The 18978-nt window shown below is 42.7% G+C and overlaps 1 protein-coding gene across 1 annotated transcript in view; it reads left to right on the top strand.

Annotated features, from left to right (window-relative positions):
* Positions 1-18545, top strand: part of WIPF3 (WAS/WASL interacting protein family member 3) — a 69595-nt gene extending 51050 nt beyond the window's left edge. The window contains exons 3-8 of the mRNA XM_040433567.1: positions 5180-5321; positions 7470-7586; positions 9966-10670; positions 11044-11163; positions 13046-13147; positions 17100-18545. Of these exons, the coding sequence (XP_040289501.1) occupies positions 5180-5321; positions 7470-7586; positions 9966-10670; positions 11044-11163; positions 13046-13147; positions 17100-17140 (1227 nt within the window). The 3' untranslated portion in view covers positions 17141-18545. The remainder of the gene's footprint in view (positions 1-5179; positions 5322-7469; positions 7587-9965; positions 10671-11043; positions 11164-13045; positions 13148-17099) is intronic.
* The last annotated feature ends 433 nt before the right edge of the window (positions 18546-18978 follow it).

The following is an 18978-nucleotide window of genomic DNA, read 5'->3' as shown; positions in this document are numbered from 1 at the left end:
TGCAGCTGCTGATCGGGTTGCCCGCTGTCAGTGACAGCAGTGCAACCCTAAGACAAGGCAGGGACAGTGCCCAGGTGTCCCTGCCTTCACGATCGCTGCAGACACAGCGCTCACCGAGCGCTGTGTCTGCAGAGCAGGAAGCGCAGTGCGCTTCCTGTTCCGGCCCGGCGGTCATGTGACCGCCGTGACCGGAGAGTGCAGGAGCTGTGTGAGGTCTCTCAGAGACCTCGATCAGCCCTGCTGTGAGGCTGTACAGCGCAGGATTGCTGCTGTACAGCCTCTATAGGGGTGCATTTGTCCTGTAACTGGGGCTACTATGTCAGCCCCAGTTACAGGAGAAATCAACAGTGTAAAAAAAAAAAAAAAGTGAAGTAAATGTCCCCTAGAGGTCTTGTATGACCTTATGGGGGACGAAATGTGTAAAATAAAATAAAAATAAAATAAAGGGTTGAAAAAATAAAATAAAAAAAAGTAAGGAATAAAAAAAAAAATTAAAAATAGAAAAAATAAAATAGACATATTAGGTATTGCCGCGTCCGTAAAAACCAGCTCTATAAAAATATCACATGACCTAACCCCTCGGGTGAACACCGTAAAAAAAAAAAAAAAAAAAAACGGTGTCAAAACAAGCAATTTTTGTCACCTTGCATCACAAAAGGTGCAACACCAAGTGATCAAAAACGCGTATGTCCCACAAAATGGTACCAATAAAACCGTCACCTCATCCCGCAAAAAATGAGCCCCTACATAAGAAAATCTCTCAAAAAATAAAAAAACTATAGCTCTCAGAACATGGACACATTAAAACATAATTTTTTGGTTTCAAAAATGCTATTATTGTGTAAAACTTTAATAAATGAGAAAAAGTATACATATTAGGTATCGCCACGTCCGTAACAATCTGCTCTATAAAAATGTCACTTGACTGAACCCCTCAGGTGAACGCTGTAAAAATAAATAAATAGAAACTGTGCTAAAACAACCAATTTCTTGGTCACCTTGCCCCATAAAGTGTTATAATGAATGATCAAAAAATCATATGTACCCAAAAATAGTACTAATAAAACTGGCACCTTATCCCCTAGTTTCCAAAATGGGGTCACTTCTTGGGAGTTTCTACTGTAAGGGTGCATCAGGGGGCTTCAAATGGGACATGGCATCTAAAAACCATGTGGAGTTCCTTTCCTTCTGCGCCCTGCCGTGTGCCCATACAGCAGTTTACGACCACATGTGGGGTGTTTCTGTAAACCGCAGAATCTGGGTAATAAATATTGAGTTTTGTTTGGCTGTTAACCATCGATGTGTTCAAGAAAAAAATTGATTAAAATGGAAAATCTGCCAAAAAAGTGAAATTTAAAAATTTGATCTCCATTTTCCTTTAATTCTTGTGGAACGCCTAAAGGGTTAACAAAGTTTGTAAAATCGGTTTTGAATACCTTGAGGGGTGTAGTTTCTACAATGGGGTCATTTATGGGGGTATCCACTATGTAGGCCCCACAAAGTGACTTCAGACCTGAACTGGTCCTTATAAAGTGGGTTTTGGCAATTTTCTTAAAAATGTGAAGAATTGCTTCTAAACTTCTAAGCCTTCTAACGTCCTAAAAAAATAAAATGACATTTCCAAAATGATGCCAACATAAAGTAGACATATGGGGAATGTTAAATAATAAATATTTTATGAGGTATCACTTTCTGTTTTAAAAGCAGAGAAATTGAAATTTAGAAAATTGCGAATGTTTCAAATTTTTGGGTAAATTTGGGATTTTTTCATAAATAAAGGTGAAATATTTTGACTCAAATTTATGACTATCATGAAGTACAATGTGTCACGAGAAAACAATCTCTGAATGACTTGGATAAATAAAGGCGTTCCAAAGTTATTACCACATAAAGTAAGATATGTCAGTTTTGCAAAATTTGGCCTGGTCAGGAAGGGGGCAAAGGGCCCAGATGGGAAGTGGTTAAAAGCAGAGAAATTGAAATTTATCAAGTTGTGAATTCTTCAAAAAAAATTGTAAATTTTGGATAAAAATAAATAAATAAGAGTAGAACATATCGACTCACATTTACCACTAACAGGAAGTATGATGTGTCACGAAAAAGCAGTCTCAGAATCAATTGGATAAGTAAAAGCATTCCAAAGTTATTACCACATAAAGTGACACATGTCAGGAAGGTGAGAAATGGAAGTGGTTAAATCAGAAGCATTATTGGGGTCATTTATCAAACTGGTGTAAAGTAGAACTGGCTTAGTTGCCCATAGCAACCAATCAGATTCCTCCTTTCATTTTTGACAACTCCTTTGGAAAATGAAAGGTGGAATCTGATTGGTTGCTATGGGCAACTAACCCAGCTCTACTTTACACCAGCTTGATAAATGACCCCATATGTTTTGAGAAAAGAAGCCACTGCATTTCAGCACGAATTCTGAATTATACCAGCAAATTGTAAAGTAAAATTTCAAGACCACTGTCTGTGAACTGAATCTCAAGAGAACGTGGGTCATGTAGCAAGACAACAACCCTAAGCACAAAAGTTGTTCTACCGAAGAATACATTTAAAGTTATGGAATGGCTGCTAAGTTAAAGTCCTGACCTTAAAGGGGTTGGTCCACCTCACATTGGAGGCATAGCGCCAGGATATGCCACCAATGTCAGGTAGGTGTGGTTCCACTTCTGTAACCTGCACCTATCTCTACAATAGGGCCCTCAAAGTGAAGGAGAGGGCAATGTGCATGCACAGCGTGCTCTCCATTCACTTCTATGGAAAATTCAGAAAAGAGCCGAGAGGGCGAGCTAGGCTATTTCCAAAACTCCTATAAAAGTGAATAGAGAGTGCACTGCGCAAGCGGGGCCACCTCTCTATCCACCTCAATAGGAGCACCAGAAACAGCCAAGTCGGCGCTCGGCTCCTATAAGATTGAATGAAGGGTGACTGCGCTTGTGTGGTGTGCCTTTTGGTTCCCCGTTCTAAACATAGGTGGGGGTCCCCGAGGAGGGACCCACACCTGTCTGACATTGGTGGCATATCCTAACCATATGCCACCAATGTGTGAGGTGGGCCAACTCCTTTAATCGTATAGAAACATTGGGATAACATTAAGTTCAGTAGAATAGTGATGGAGTTCTGAAATTAAATCTTTTAAAAACTGAACTTCTTGTGTTCTCTCCATCTACTAACCTACCTAAACCTGATATCTCCCTCTCAGTGTGTGGCACTACTATCAGGTCAAGGCAGCATGCCTGCTGCCTCGGGGTGACATTTGACACTGATCTATCCTTCACCTCCTACATCCAGTCTCTCTCCCGCTCATGCCGCCTGCACCCTTAAAAACATCTCCAGATGCTGTCCCTTTCTCACTATGGAAACAACAAACTCTCATTGTTGCCCTGATCCATTCCCGCCTTGATTACTATAACTGACTATTAATAGGTTTCCCCCTCACCAGACTCTCCCCTCTCCAATCTATTCTTAATGCAGCAGCCAGGGTCACCTATCTGTCCAACCGCTACTCCGATGCCTCCGCCAGTCATTGCACTGGTTGCCTACACAGTATAGAATCCCATTTAAACTGCTTGTCCTCACCCACAAAGATCTACACAGTGCTGCACGCCCCTACATCTCTTCTCTCATCTCCGTCTACCACTTTACCCGTGCCCTCCGCTCATCCAATGAATTACGACTGACTTCCACCATTATCCGAACTTCTCACTCCCGGCTGCAAGACTTCTGCCGAGCTGCACCGGTTCTCCGGAACTCCCTACCCCAAGAAATCAGGTTAAAACACAACATACACAGTTTTAAGCGCTCCCTAAAAACACATCTTTTTAGGGTGGTCTATCACCTCCTCTGATCTAACTCCTCTCCATACAGCCTATTTATCATTTCATGAACCTCATCCTCCACCAAACTCTCTGCTGCACCCATGCACCCAGAAGCACTGCTGACTGGCTCATGCTTTATATCTGCTCTCCTAATCTCCCAAGATGGCCGGACCATTGTACAAAACAAGCACTTTTACCTTTTGTGTCACCCCTATCTCCTCATATATTGTAAGCTCTTGCGAGCAGGGCCCTTACTCCTTTTGTTATTATTGACTTGTCTGTTGCTATGTTATTTATGACCCCCTGTATTGTAAGGCGCTGCGGAATATGTTGGCGCTATATAAAATAAAGATTATTATTATTATGGAGTTCTGTAAGCCCTTGAAACACTTGTAAAAATCTGACAACACAGGCGTTGACATCCCACCCATTTTAGGAACTGACTAGGGCAGGAGTCCATAACCCCCGGCCCAAGATGCCATTCTGTGCAGCCCGCATTCATCTCAGGCACCCCAGTATTTGGAACCCCTCCATTTTCAATACTCCATAGAGGAAGAGATGGTTGTACATCAGTGTGGCTCCAGTTTTTTGGAGATGTAAAATTCTTGGCTCTTGTCATAATTCTCATAAATTACAATGGACATAGCCTTACATACGGGTGGCTACCTCAACCATAGATGGAACTTCCACTTATCATTTATTTATGGCATTTATTGTATGTCTCACATGTACAGTATATGTCAGGTCTTTGGGAACGTTACAATCTCACATGGTGGCCCTGGACTGAAAAAGATGAACCCCTAGACTAGGATTTAGTCACAGGCCTTGTTTAGCTTATCTGGTCTTCCATTGAAGACAGACCACTAAGCCTTAATGCAGACTCTTATTAAATAAGATAGTTAGATTGTTTTGCACCACATTTATTAAAAGACGTGCGTCTCTTGTTAAATTTGGTACATTTCAGAACAGAAAATCTAATCTGCAGGCATATTTGCACTACAATTTGCACAAGGATCAGGTTTCCTACTTAATAGTTTTGACAAAAGTACTTCTTCTTGGAGACCATGACCACTTTCATCTCACTTTTCAAGTTTGTAGAATTATAAGGAATGTGGCAAATTTTTGCGCAAAATTTGAGATATTTTGGGAGACTAGTATGAACTGCTTAGTAAATATGGGCCGGTGTGTGTGAACTAGGGGACGGGGAAGTGGACTGGAATACAGTAGGTGTCAGAAGAGAATATAATGGTGTAATAAAACCACTGAAAACAAGGTGTAATATTTGACTGTTTACTTTTTGATATATGTGTATATATTTTACATTTCTGATTTGAATGCATTTTTTTTTTAATTAGGGCCGATCAGCACCTCCAAAACTGAAACAGGAATCAGGAGGAGGAGGAGCAGGAAGATCTGCATTACTGGCAGACATTCATAAAGGGGCACGCTTAAAGAAAGTAACAGATGTCAGCGACCGGAGTGCTCCAGTAATTGAGGGTGAGTGCTTTCAGCCAACTGAAGTTATGGACGAGGCAGAGGGTTCCTGTTTTTATGTATCGCTAATGTACTCTCCTATCTTATAGATCAGCCAAATGTGATCAGACAAAATTAGCTAATACGCTTTGCTAAAAGCTGCTTTACTTGAAAATCTGGACTTTAGCTACAAAGGGCAAAGTTTATAGCATGGTTAAGCAAATACTCTCGATCTGTATCATGTGTACTTTATTATGATGGGAAAATAACTGTTGTACATGTCAATGAATGGATTTTATATTTACAAAGATCACAGCAGATAAGTAGGGTATTCTTTCTGTTTCTCTTTTTATTTTTGTTTCAAAAATAAAGTATAATAACATACGGCAGTACGTGTGTAAACGTTTTCGGCTATGCAAAGCCTTCCTCAGACACTGTGCCGCAGTGTGATGTGGATATGATGGTGAAGAAAGGGTAATGGTTGTGCCAATGGAAACGGAGCTATGCTCCAAATGCACCAAAGTTGGTTAACCTCTTGTGACAGAACGGCTCAATATTTTTAAATGGGTTGTCCGAGTTATGAAAAAATATATATAGCACTGTAAATCGGATGGGCAGAAATATATAACTGAGCTAAGCAAGTTTTAGGTAAAAAAAATTATATTTGCTCATTTCCCTGGTTCCCAGACGACAGAGCAGGGGGGGGGCAGCCCAGTGACGTCTCTTGTACAGACACATATCTGATCCCTTAGGCTTTGTGCACGAAACATCATCAGAGCAGGGAGAGAGGCTGACATCACAGGTCATGTGACCCTCAGTGAAATCTGAGAAACCAGCAACTGGAGATAAAGTAAGTCAATTGTAAAGTCCTTTCATTTGACTAGTTAGAAACATACAAAAGAACAAAAAAATTACTCTGACAACCCCTTTAATAAAGGCCAACTAAAAATATGATTTTTAGCCACAAATGAATAAAATGCAATTATAAACAAAAATTGCCTCCAAAGGTGAACATAGCCTTTAAGGAATATACGGTAGATTCCTTATTCTTCTGTCTATAAGCATTCTATTATTGCATAATATATAAATCCACAACTATCCTCCAGTCCGTCAGACTGTCCATGAATAATGTACAAAAAATTGTTTTTATTAGGTCTCTCCTAAAAGGTAAGGAAAGGGCATCACCAAGGAGAAAATTTAGGGGCTTAAAGGCTGCCATGTGTTCGGCCGACAGCTATCTCTCCCTCCTGATTCCCCCATACACATGCTCTTGGCGGTTTCAGGCGACAATACACTAATATGTTTGGCGGCCTTTAGGGATTACATAGCCAAAAGCTAACTCCAGATAGGTAATAATGTCTTCCCAGAAACTGCAGAGTCTGGGACATTTCCAATTAAGATGATACCAGGCTGCATTGGGGCCTCCACATTTGAGTGATCTGAGGCTCCTTTACTTATTCTAAAAAGAAATCTGGTGAAATAAGCTTGTGCATAAACATAAATTGGGAAACTTTATAATTATTAATAGATCAAAGAAATTTCGCTAATAGAGCCAAAAACCTATATCATGTACAATAGTGCACATCTACAGTATATACTGAATAGATGTCCCAAAAGATGTTAGATATTATCAAATCAGTGCCAGATGGAAACCATGAGAAAAAAAAGAATAAGCTACATTAAAACATCCCTTTTTACAAGAATAAAAAAAAAAAAAATCCAAAATTAATAATGCAACAAAACAATATAAATAAACAGTTTGACCATTAGGTATTAACCATTAGGAGACATCACAAATAGTTTGTATTCATGTAGCAAAAACATAAAATAATGTTTCACTCTGGAAAAAAATGTATAAAGAGTACTACAGGTAGAGAAAGGTCAGCCTATACAGCCACAAAGCAAATGTACCTACTACCAAGTGATAACACTGTTTGACAAGAAATCTGTATAGGATACATAATAATAATTCAGTATAACTGGAAGAACTGGGTAACCTATGAACTAACTCTCTAAGATGTACTATTAAATTTACATTTTGCAGTATTATGTGGCCTGAGGAACAATAAAATCTGCTAGAGAGCAATATTATCTGCATGTGAATGATACATATCAGATCATAAGGATATGAATATTTAATTATATTGTCTGTATTTTAATTTTTTTGTACAGGGGACAAGAAAAATGGTAGCGCAGGAAATGGTAGGGGCACAATAGCTCCACCTGCTGGCGGACTATTTGCTGGAGGATTTCCAGTGCTGAAGCCTTCAGGTCAAAGAGATGCAACAGGTAACAATAGACAGATATATGATATTCACCCTGTTTAAAGGAGTTGTCCACTTTGAACAACTGTCACCTTAAGGCTGTGGATACCTTTGTACTATTTTTTTTGTTCATTTGCTTCCTAAATGCAAGATTGAGCAACTTTTTAAATGGTTTTCATTGAACGTTTGCTACCATTTTGCTGCTGTACAGTCTGTGCTGTTCCTTGATACAGCTGACTGTCTTTTTATTCTGACTGAACACTGCTCCTGGCTGTGTCAGCTCTCTCTCTCTCTATCTCTCTACTTTTTTCTGTTTTAGAGAAATACAGCTGCTAAGATCTTCAGCTGAATTTTTGTGGGAATGGAGTTCATGAGGAGACATGAAGTACAGAGAGGATGGACAGGACAGACTGTGGTAATGGAGACTGCATACAAGTGCTGCTGCTCATTATCCACATACCCACCTCCTCTCTGTACTTCATGTCTCCTCATGACCTCCATTTCTACAGAGATTCAGCTGAAGATCTTATCTGTATTTAGGACCATAATACCTGGCAAGCAGAGAAGAGGATGAGGCAGCTCTTTAGCTCGGTGCTGTGAAGTAACTTGTCCTACTGTGTGATTAGGACGGGTTTTGTGTTTACTAATTGGGTGGAGACCATTTTATTTCTCCTAATGATTTCTCCTCAGACAAAACAAGTCATTATAACTAATGAAATATATTTGTGAATATATTTATAATAAAGTAATATCTAAGTATTTTCATTTTCTTAATTCCTGGAGAACCCCTTAAAGAGCTAATAAAGACACACAGACCTCACATCCATGCGCATGCGCAGCCGCTCTCCATTCATTTCTATGGGGTTGCTGAAAATTGCCGAGCGCTGGCTCGGCTATTTCCATCAGCCCCATAGAAATGAATGGGAGCGGTGGCCGCGCAAGAGCGGTGGCCGCGCAAGCGCGGTGCGCTCCCATTCACTGCTATGGGGAGAGCGCTTGGTGGTGGCCGGCCACCACCTTCCCCTCTCTATTGTCGTGTAGGTGCGGGTTCCACCCATCTAGCGATATGTCCCTTTTGTCTCAGATGGGAATACCCCTTTAAGGCATGTTATGTTAAAGGGGTTTTCCCAAAATCAACTACAGGATAGTGTATAAGTGACTGATAGTGACTGATTGCGGGGACTCCCACCATTCTTTAGAATGAGTCCAATGTATGCTGCCTCTCTAGTCAGTTAGTAAAAACTGACCCACCAAGCGCGAGTTTGTGAACCGTATCAACCCTATACTTTGGTTTGAGAGAGGGGTGTATATGAAGAGAAGATGCTCAGCTAAATTCTTCAATATCTGGCGGGGATGGCTAGAGGCACCGGGGTCACCTACACAAGCACTACTCAGAGAGTGTGTAATGGGGTAACTGGACACACTGCGAAGCCCAACCTGACCTTTTTTCACTGGAATAGGGGATTAATAGTGCTTTATAAGTTACTACGTCAGAGAGTGGCAGAACCCAATGGACTTCACAACCATCTCCTAGTATACTAAGTAACCTCCCAGGATAATTTTTGTGTAGGTATGATGAAGCGACAAGTGTCTGCTCCACACATTCAAACAGCAAGCATTTTTTTTTCTCTTTATCTGGTCGTCTCCCTGCAGAGTTGTTGGGTCGGGACTGAAATATTGTATTGGTCAGCATTGTACAGTATATCACTGTTTGCATTGACTAGGCATTGAACACAGGATGCAATGTATTTTTGTACTGTGTGCTTTATTTTATAATAAAAATTATACCTGAGTAAAAAAATAAAAGAACCTAACAGAGGTAGCTGAATACAGCAGCTACTGTATCTCCCTCAGTCTCACAGAATATGAATGGAGCGTAATTCTGAAATCTTGTAGTATGCACTCTGTCCAACTGAGCTTCATAATAGGCTGCCACTTCCTGATCTGTAGGGGGTCACATTCAGCAGTCATCTCATTATTATCACAGGCAGGATTATGATGAAATATAATATCCCCTACATATACCGTAGATAACACAGGATCACAGCATTCACAGTAAGTGATGGTTACAGCTCACTTCTTCCCCTTCCCTGCACAATTACCTCTGCACAGATCACAGGGCAGGTCTAGAAACAGCTCCAGACTATAGATTTCTATGGTCCATGTGGCTCAATAAAAAAGATCTCTGAATGCATGTTAACACAGCTCAGGCAAGATGGCTGCCTCTTAAATACGTACAGACAATGAGAAAAGAAAAACAGATTAGAACAAAAATAATATTTATCAGTGTCTGGTTTCAATCAGTAAAATACAGGTAATATAAGTCTGTTGAAAACAGATGGCAGCGTGTTTTCTATTGACTGGAACAGTTCAAGTGTTTACAGTGCTGATATTGTAATTACAGGAAACAAAAATGCCCCACAGCTTCCAGGAATGAAAGGAAGCGTCCCTAAACAAACAGATCAAATACCCATTAAAATTGATCTATCAAGGCCTATTCCACACACGGTGGCAGCTAGACCTCCTCCACCACGTCCAACTATCCTTGGCCATTCACTACCAGTGCCTCCTCCAGTACCACCATCAAACAGCAAACCCCAACTGATTTCAGCTCCTCCAGTCCCTCCTCCTTTTAAAGAGAGACCAGCAAAATCAACAGGATCAAGTGTTCCTCCATCACCATTTAATTCCCAGGACAAGACAAAACTTCAAAGACCTAGTTCCAGTTTCTTTCCATCTACTCCACCACCACTTCCTCTTCATCCTCCACCTACACTACCACCAAGCTATCCTGGTAGAAGAAGTCCTTCTCCTTCATTACCTGGTGCCAGAGATCATTCAGGACTTCCTGTGCCTCCTTTACCTTCTGTGCAGTCTCAGGTAGTAGAAGACTACATCCCACCACCACCTGACATCAGGGATCTTCCTCCACCCCCACCACCTCCTCTACAAATGATGTCAGTGTCTATGAGGCGAAGATTATCTGAGCCAATGCCGCCTCCACCTGTGTTTATCAGTGAACATAGCAATGTTCCACCACGACCGCCAAAGGGTTCTCCTGGCAGGCCTGCTATACCACCTGGACATGGAAGGCCTCCCAAACTTTCTGGTAAGATTAATTTGTAAGTAAAGTTTTTTGAAAATAGTTCAAAGTGTACCTCCAATTTAAAACAACTTTACACAAATGAAAAGTACAAGCCAAGATAAAAATGTTTCTTTCTCCACTTATCAGACACCTCTGCTTCTTGCCTCCTTCACTAATCCTTTAGGATGCATTTACTGAAAAGTGAAAAGTTTACCGATGCTGCCCATAGAACACTGTAGAGAGGGGAGAAGGAGTAAGCAGCTGTAGGGAAAGAGGCATTAGATTATCCTAACAATACAAATGCTTTACATTAAATAAATCATATCAAATATTACAAACTGAATCTTAATACAGATGAATTTATTTATAATGTTTAATATTTTACTGTTTTCATCAGCAAACAGTGGAGGACGACTGGCTCCTCCCCCACCGCCTCCTGCAAGATCACCATCTACAGAGCTTTCCAGCAGACAGCAGGGATATCGTCCTCCTAGTCCTGTGTATATACACCCCTTAGGTAATGTTGGTTTCACATTTGCTCTTTATTTATGCAAAGATATACACAGTCAAGTCACATTATTTTGACCACATATCCAGAGTAACCACCATGTGCAGCACAGACAGCAGTTAGACGGCTGGGAGGGACTCAATAAGGTCCTGGTGGGCTGTCGCGGGTATCTGGGACCTTACTTACTGCAGTGCATCCCACAGCTGCTGGAGTGTGTGGGGGAGGATACTTACAGGGAACATGACGATTAAGTTGGTCCCACAGATGCTCAATTGGGTTCAAGTCTGGGGAATTAGGGGACCATGGTAGAGTTTGGTTATGCTGTTCCAACCAATGTTGGACCATTCTAGCTGTGTGACATGTCACATTGTCTTGCTGGAAGATCCCATCCGCTCCAGGGAAGACAATCATACATATATAGGTGTACATTATCTGCAAGGATGGATTCATTCCTAAATTGTTTGAATGCCTTCCATTCTCACTTGACACTCCAACATCCATCCATTCGATGAAGCAGAAAACGTAAATCATCGGAGAAGGCAGTCCTTTGAAACTTTGTTAGCAAAAGTGTATGCAACGACCGATGTTCCCCTACTCACCGCCACGATCCCGGGCTCCGTGTTCGGGCGAGCATTGTCCTCCCTGGTTGCCTCAATCATCGTCCGCATCCAACCGCATTGCGGGGAAGGTTTCCTTCCAGCCCTGGGCGCAGCATGCCTTCCAGATTGTTCCCTGTAGCATATTTGTTTACGGGCTGGTGCGCATCACTTACTGTGATTTAAGGGTTAAGCACACATAACCTGTGCTGACCTTCTGACCAATCCCAGCCTTCCTGCACCTATATAAGTGGCTCAGCCCTCTTCCCAGCTGCCTAAGCGTCAGAGGTCCTTGTGTCCTGCTAAGGTTGCTTTCGTACATGCTTGTGTTCCTGAACTACTGACCCGTGCTTGTCTTCTGGATTCTGCTACCTGTCCTTGCTCCGTCTCGACCCTCCTGTTGACTTGGATTGCTTGACCTGTACCTGTGCCGCCTGCCCTGACCCATTGCTTGTATGACTTCGCCTCTGCCTCATCCTTTGGTCTGCACTGTCGCTCCTGGTTATGACTCGGCCTGTTGACTACGTCCATAACGCTGGTACCTTTTACTGGCACCGCATGGGCCAGCTGCTTCGTGTGCTAACCCACCTCAAGAGGTAGTGACCTGGTGTTCTCCTCTGGAAAGTCTATCCCTACCATCTGGGTACTTTGAACAATGACAACGCCCTTAGAGGAGGTTGGTCAAGTGGCACAGTGGGTCTACACCCACCGGTTTATGAAAGTGTAGTGACCATCCATCTGCTTTATACACAGCAGGGTTTGCTGAACTGTTGATCTGGTAGCCTCTGGTTAATTTTGGCGGTGAGGTGCTCCACTGTAGCACATCAGTCCGCCCTCACACACCTTCATAGCTGACAGATGCGGACAGAAACTACGGCCGTGTGCATGAGCCCTGAAATGGTTGTCCTGCAAATTAACTTTTTTTTTTTTTTAAAGCCTCAGAAAGGTGTATAGGTGATACTAAACTAACCAATCCTCCACTGCTCCCATTCTGACACTCCTTGGTCCTCATCAATCTTGGTCCCTCTCAGGAAATGACTGCTCAGTCACCCACTGGCCTTTGCTGTGTCCCACCTCAGCCAGTAATTGGTGGAGCAGTCATTCCCTGTGTATTTTTAGGGATTAGGAATTAGAAAACGGCGGGGGACTGTGAAGTGTTGGAACTGGGGCGGCGGGTGATTGTTGAGGTATGACTTAATTTCACACCATTCTATAGTTATGTAATCAGCTGTACAACTGTTCTAATGTGCATGTTTGGTTTAAACAATGTCTGACTCCTGTTTTTTTTCTTAAAGATGACTTTGAATCTAAGTTTCCCTTTCATTCAGTGGAGGACTTGCCACCGCCAGAAGTGTATGAACCATTTGAAAAGATCTACCCCAGCAAATGCCATCTAGGTAAGTCCTTTAGGGCTCGTTCACACGACTGTTGGTGTCCCGTTCCCGTATTGCGGACCGCATTTGCGGATCCGCAATACACGGGCACCGCTCCATTGTCATTCCGCATCACGGATGCGAACCCATTCATTTCTATGGGTCCGCAAATCCGGAGATACGGAATGGAACACTACGAAAAGCACTACGGAGTGCTTTCTGAGGTTCCGTTCCGTGCCTCTGCACAGCAAAAAGATAGAACATGCTCTATCTTTTTGCGGAACGGAGGGATCGCGGACCCATTCAAGTGAATGGGTCTGCGATCCCCATGCGCCTGCCCCACCGAAGGAGCCTGTGCATTGCGGACCGCAATTTGCGGTTCACAGCACGGGACACCAACGGTTGTGTGAACGAGCCCTTACTGTGAATATATTCGGAGTAATAGAGATATGTATATATTCATATTTCCACTTACAAACACAGGATAGTCCATTAATATCTGATTAGCGGGGGTCCAACACCCTGTCTATCAGCTTCTGAGCAGTAGCTCCAGTGCCAGAATACGGCACCCAAACAGATCTGTCCCTTATGTGCAGTGAATGGAGTTGGTTACTGCAGCGGGAGCACTGCACTGCAGTAACATGCTCCTTCCACTGCACACTATGGACGGAGCTATTTCCAGCATCAGAGTTACTACAGAACAGCTCATCGCCGGGGGCATCAATATACTGTAAATGGAATGGAAAATCCCTTTATTAGTACTAGAGCACTGTGAGTAAACCATAAGGATGTATCACATGTACTTCATCAAATGAGCATGTGGAGCTGAAATAGGATGTGAGTAAATGTGGGATTTGGGCCCTGATCTTGATATAGTGCTTCAATGTTTTCATCATTCACTTTCAGCTAGGATTGAAAATGTCAGGGAATTGCATCGTCAGCATAACACTAATATAATGTGCTGTTTAGCCCATTCTTAAATGTAGGACTGGTGCCTGCAGCCACCCTGGCTTAGTTTCAGTGGTACTCCCACTTGTAAAGGGAGCCTTTTAATTTGTTACCTTACATGAGGTAATTGTTCCTCATTTAAATGCCCTTTAAATGTAGTGTTTAAAGTGACTTATTATTTTATAACAAAACAAACAAAATAAAATCTGAGAAAAAGGTAAAAAGAAGGGTTTGTTAGGGTGCCCTCTCATGTGGAAGAAATATCTGCCCCTATATTATCCTGAAGAGCTGAGAAGCTTCAATTCCTGCCCTTTGTTCTGCTGAGGAATACCATTCCACAGTGTAAATAATGATGTGTTGTGGATTTTCTGAAGCACAATGTCTATTTATTTATTTTACTCCCTGGCGTGTTCGCACTTGCGTTAGGGCATTCTGTTATAGGTTCCATTTATAATGGAATAGACGGAATTCCCGGATTGAATGCAAAATGGAAACCCTTTAAGAGGCATTCCGTTTTGATCAGACATATTAGAAGTCTATGGGCAAGCCTAATGGATCCGTCTGGTTTTCTGTCGACAGGACTTTGTTTTCTGTCCTGCATAATGGAAACCAGACGGATCCTTTATGCTTGCCCATAGACGTCTATTATGACTGATCAAAACGTAATGTCTCTTAAAGGCTTCCGTTTTGCATTCCGTCATATTCCATTATAAACTGAACACTCTAATGCAAGTGCAAAACCACCCTTACATAGCGCTGACATATTCCGCATCGCTTTACAGACCTTAGCATCGAGCTGTTCCCAGTGAGGCTCACAATCTAAGTGTGGGAGGAAACCCATACAAATACAGGGAGAACATATAAACTCCATGCTGATGTTGTCCCTGGTTGGATCTGAAACTAGGACCCCAGCGCTAACCACTGAGCCACCGTAATCTGCACAAAAATCCTCATCAAAATTCACCAAGAAATCTGCATCCTAATCCTAATTTGGCATAAATCCACATCATTGTAAAAATCTGCATTTACTTACTTTCTGGCGCATTTTTCCACGCCGTGTGAAGGCACCGTAAGTTGCCATGGGCTAGCTTCTATCATGGGATATTGTTCAGTGATGACCAAGCCTTTTATCTAGTTATGAGGACAGTTAGGGACACATAGGACTTGTAGAGTCCAGATAAATACTTTTATAAAGCATTAAAATAGTTTTGTGGTGCCTATAAATGTAAATATAACTTAGTATTGCATGCTGCCTCCAGCTGAAATCAAGGCAGCCCGTAATATTTCTAGGCTCCTAGACAGGATAAAACGCTGCCCCCTTCTGGCATATTGGAGTGAAGGAGGATGGTAATAATATCTCTGGTTTTAAGCAGTTAATGGGTTAATTGTAACAATCACGGCAAAGTGCTCAAGGATAGGAAATGGGTTTATGGTAACAACCGTAGGGTCAACAGGACAGTGACAGGGTTAATGCCGACTGGCCTGGTTGGCTAGAGTAATGGAAAGGTTTTTGCTAACATTCTTGGTGGTCTTGGGTAGTAAAGCGTCCTTGTGCTCATCCCTACCATGAAGGATAGATCTGTACAGCCGCATATTTCCCCAAGGAAATTGTAAGCTGCATGGCTTATAGGTGACATGCTAGAGCATCATACCACTTATTGAAAACAATGGGGCACATTTACTAAGGCCAGCGTTTTAGACGCTGGTCTTAATAAGCCCCTGCGCTGGCGGCGGATCGACAAAGGTCTGTAGAGGCGCCAACCTCTACATAACTTCGGCGCATCCACCACCTGTCTAAATGTAAGCCAGCTTCCAAGCCGTCTCACATTTAGACAATTTTCTACGCCTAAACCAGGCGTAGAAAATGATCAATAACACGGGCCTCCAATTCCCCACCACAGCCTGGCATGAGCAGGGAAGAAGTCGCAGATTCTGCCGCAACATGGCGTGACAGACAGAATCTGCATCAGATATACTTCACAAAAGTGGCGTATATCTGTTCGTAATTGACCCCCAATGTATGTAGCCTGCAAATTGAAAAAGGGCGCCTTCACAAGCTGAGGATTTTAATGCAGAATTTTCCATGACTGAAAATCGGCTCCATTCACCAGAATGACGCTTGCAGAAATCCATGTGCTTGCCTCCCCATTCAGATAAATGGAACTGATGTTCAGTTGTGGAAAATTCTGCATCAAAATCCACAGTGTGTAAATGCACACTAAACCCAATAAACGGCACACAGTACTTAATTCTTAAAGGGAACCTGTCAGCTGGCTATTACTCCAAAGTCAAGGTGGTGGAGGCCTTCAGACTGTAAGTCAGCTTTGCCGCGCCCAAATGCCACCTCATCAGTACTGATTGACGTCCCTGAGGAGATCTCTGGAGGTCTACTGTCCCTGCCCTTAAGCCCTCATTTAGGCCTCATGCACACGGCCGTGTTCCACGGCCGAGAGCGGTCCGTGGTATCCCGGCCTGGCATCCTGCTGAGAGCAGGAGCGCACGGCGTCATTGGTTGCTATGACGCCGTGCGCTTCATGCTGCCGCTGCACTACAGTAATACACTCGTACGAGTGTATTACCATACTGCGGCGGCAGCAGGAAGCGCACAGCGTCATAGCAACCAATGACGCCGTGCGCTCCTGCTCTCAGAAGAAATCCAGGCCGGTATCACACGGACATGTGAATGCAGTCTTAAGTTAGTGTCCTGCAGCGAATTGTAAAATGCAACGTGTGTTGCAAGGAAAGAAAGCACCGCTTGCTATAGTATAGTAATACTTTTTGCTTCTTCTGATTGTATAAGACTGGAAAAACACAACTACTTTCTAGCAGAAACCCAACCAAGCTTGTCCAGGGGATGGGTCTGGTGTTGCACTTAGCCCCATTCACTTAAAAAGGGCCAGGATGCAATACCAGAAACGCCAATGTACAATAGTGGTGCTTGTTCGGGAAGAAAGTGGATACTTTTGTTATCTCATATGATAGCTTTAAAAATGATGCAGTATTAATATTCCCTTTTCTGTCTTGTTAGCACCTTCGGGTCCGCCACCGCATAGGCCACAGATGAGATGAGAAAATCTTCATTACAACTGAAGCGCATAAGGAGAATTACTGAACAGTTGAGCTTCTTTGGCATTAAATCAGAATTGGTGATACGACTATGTGACTGTAAATGTATTACAACCCAAATACACCTCTATAGAGGATTTCCTGAACATAAATGTACATAAAGCACAGAGTAAAGGATATTTATCACTGTATTTTACAAAGCTATGATCAAGAAACCTGTATAGAATGGACTAAAATGTATGCACCAGTACGGGTGAATGAGACATCGAGTACACTCGTGTGATGTTGCCTAATTAAGTACAATACCCTGAATGTCGCTTATTCTAGAGTCGCATGCCTTGTTAATATTTAATACAGTTTGTTTTTCTATATAAGATTATTACTGTACGTTACTGTAGCTTCAGAAATACGGATAGAGGGCTGAGGCTACCCAGTTAATATGAGGGGATATCCTGTGTTTGCATTTCTATCACTTTACCAAACTTCCTCTATTTCTATTGGACAAGAATTTACAGAATGTACAGTGTAGGAAATGTAAAGATCTGTTAAAATCAAAATGAAATAAGCACTTTGGGGGTCATTTATCATTTGAGATTGTTTTTATGTTAATTTTAAGTCTGGGTTTGCATTGTGTGGTTGCACTAAATCAGGGTTGCACAACCTTTTCTGGTTGGGGGCCACATTGTCAGACTAAATCAATTCCGAGGGCCGGAAATAAAATACTGTATTTATGGTATATTGAACATACAGTATATACTATCAATGTCTAGTTACACTTCCAGGACTCCCATTTTATGGGGGAAATACATGAAAGATATATGTGAGCTGCCACAAGACATAGACATACATGTCTGGTAACAGATGGTTGGGGCCGCACAGAATGGTATCGAGGGCCGCATGTGGCCCCCGGGCTGCAGGTTGTGCACCCCTGCACTAACTGTATAAAATGGTCACAGTTTTCATGTATTTGGTGCAACTGCATTGTGTTGTATGACTTAGTCCTAAAAAAAATACAACAGGGAGCTGCCTGGTGTAGACATTTCAAGTGTCGCAGACAGTAAATGTGCCATAATCCAGGTCTAATTTCACTTTTCTGCCTTAAACATAGACCATATGGAAAAGTGGCATGTCTACAAAATGTCACAGAAATGTCCCAAAAAGTTGCAATTGGCATGTTGTGCGACATTTTTAGACCAAAAATCTGATTTATCTAGTTTGATAAATGTCCCCCTTTGTCTCTCCCCATCTAAAAACAGCTGAAGTTCATTCATGGGCCATGCCTGCTTTGCAGCTCATTAAGGGTCCATTCACACGTCCGTAGAATGGGTCCGGATCCGTTCTGCAACGTTGCGGAACAAATCTGGACCCATTCATTCTCTATGGGGCCGGAAGAGATGCGGACAGCACACAGTGTGATGATGTACGCATTCGCAATTCTGGTCCGCGGCTCCGGAAAAAAATAGAACATGTCCTATATTTGTCCGCAATTGCGGACACTAATAGGCAGTTTTATGAGGGTGCCGGCCGGGTGTATTGCGGATCCGCAATACACTACGGACGTGTGAATGGACCCTAAAGGGGTTATCCAACCCCTATAATGTCCCCTCCTCATATAGGCCATACTTACTCCGCTCCCCAGCACCGACGTCGCTCCTGATGCCCACACAGCGCACACTACGGAGGCTCGTTCCCATCACAGCCTGCTATTAGCTACCTTCCCCCCTTTTTCGCCAGATGAGCAGCAGCCGTGCGAGCATCAGGAGCGACGCGAGAGCCGGGGAGCAGGGTAAGTATATGCTATATGCGGGGCCCGGGCATATAGGGTTTGGATAAGCCCTTTA

Source organism: Bufo bufo, chromosome 5 (genome assembly GCF_905171765.1).
Source record: "Bufo bufo chromosome 5, aBufBuf1.1, whole genome shotgun sequence".
Lineage (NCBI taxonomy): Eukaryota > Metazoa > Chordata > Amphibia > Anura > Bufonidae > Bufo > Bufo bufo.
Note: the sequence above shows the minus strand (reverse complement) of the source record. Positions and strands in the feature narration are given on the sequence as shown.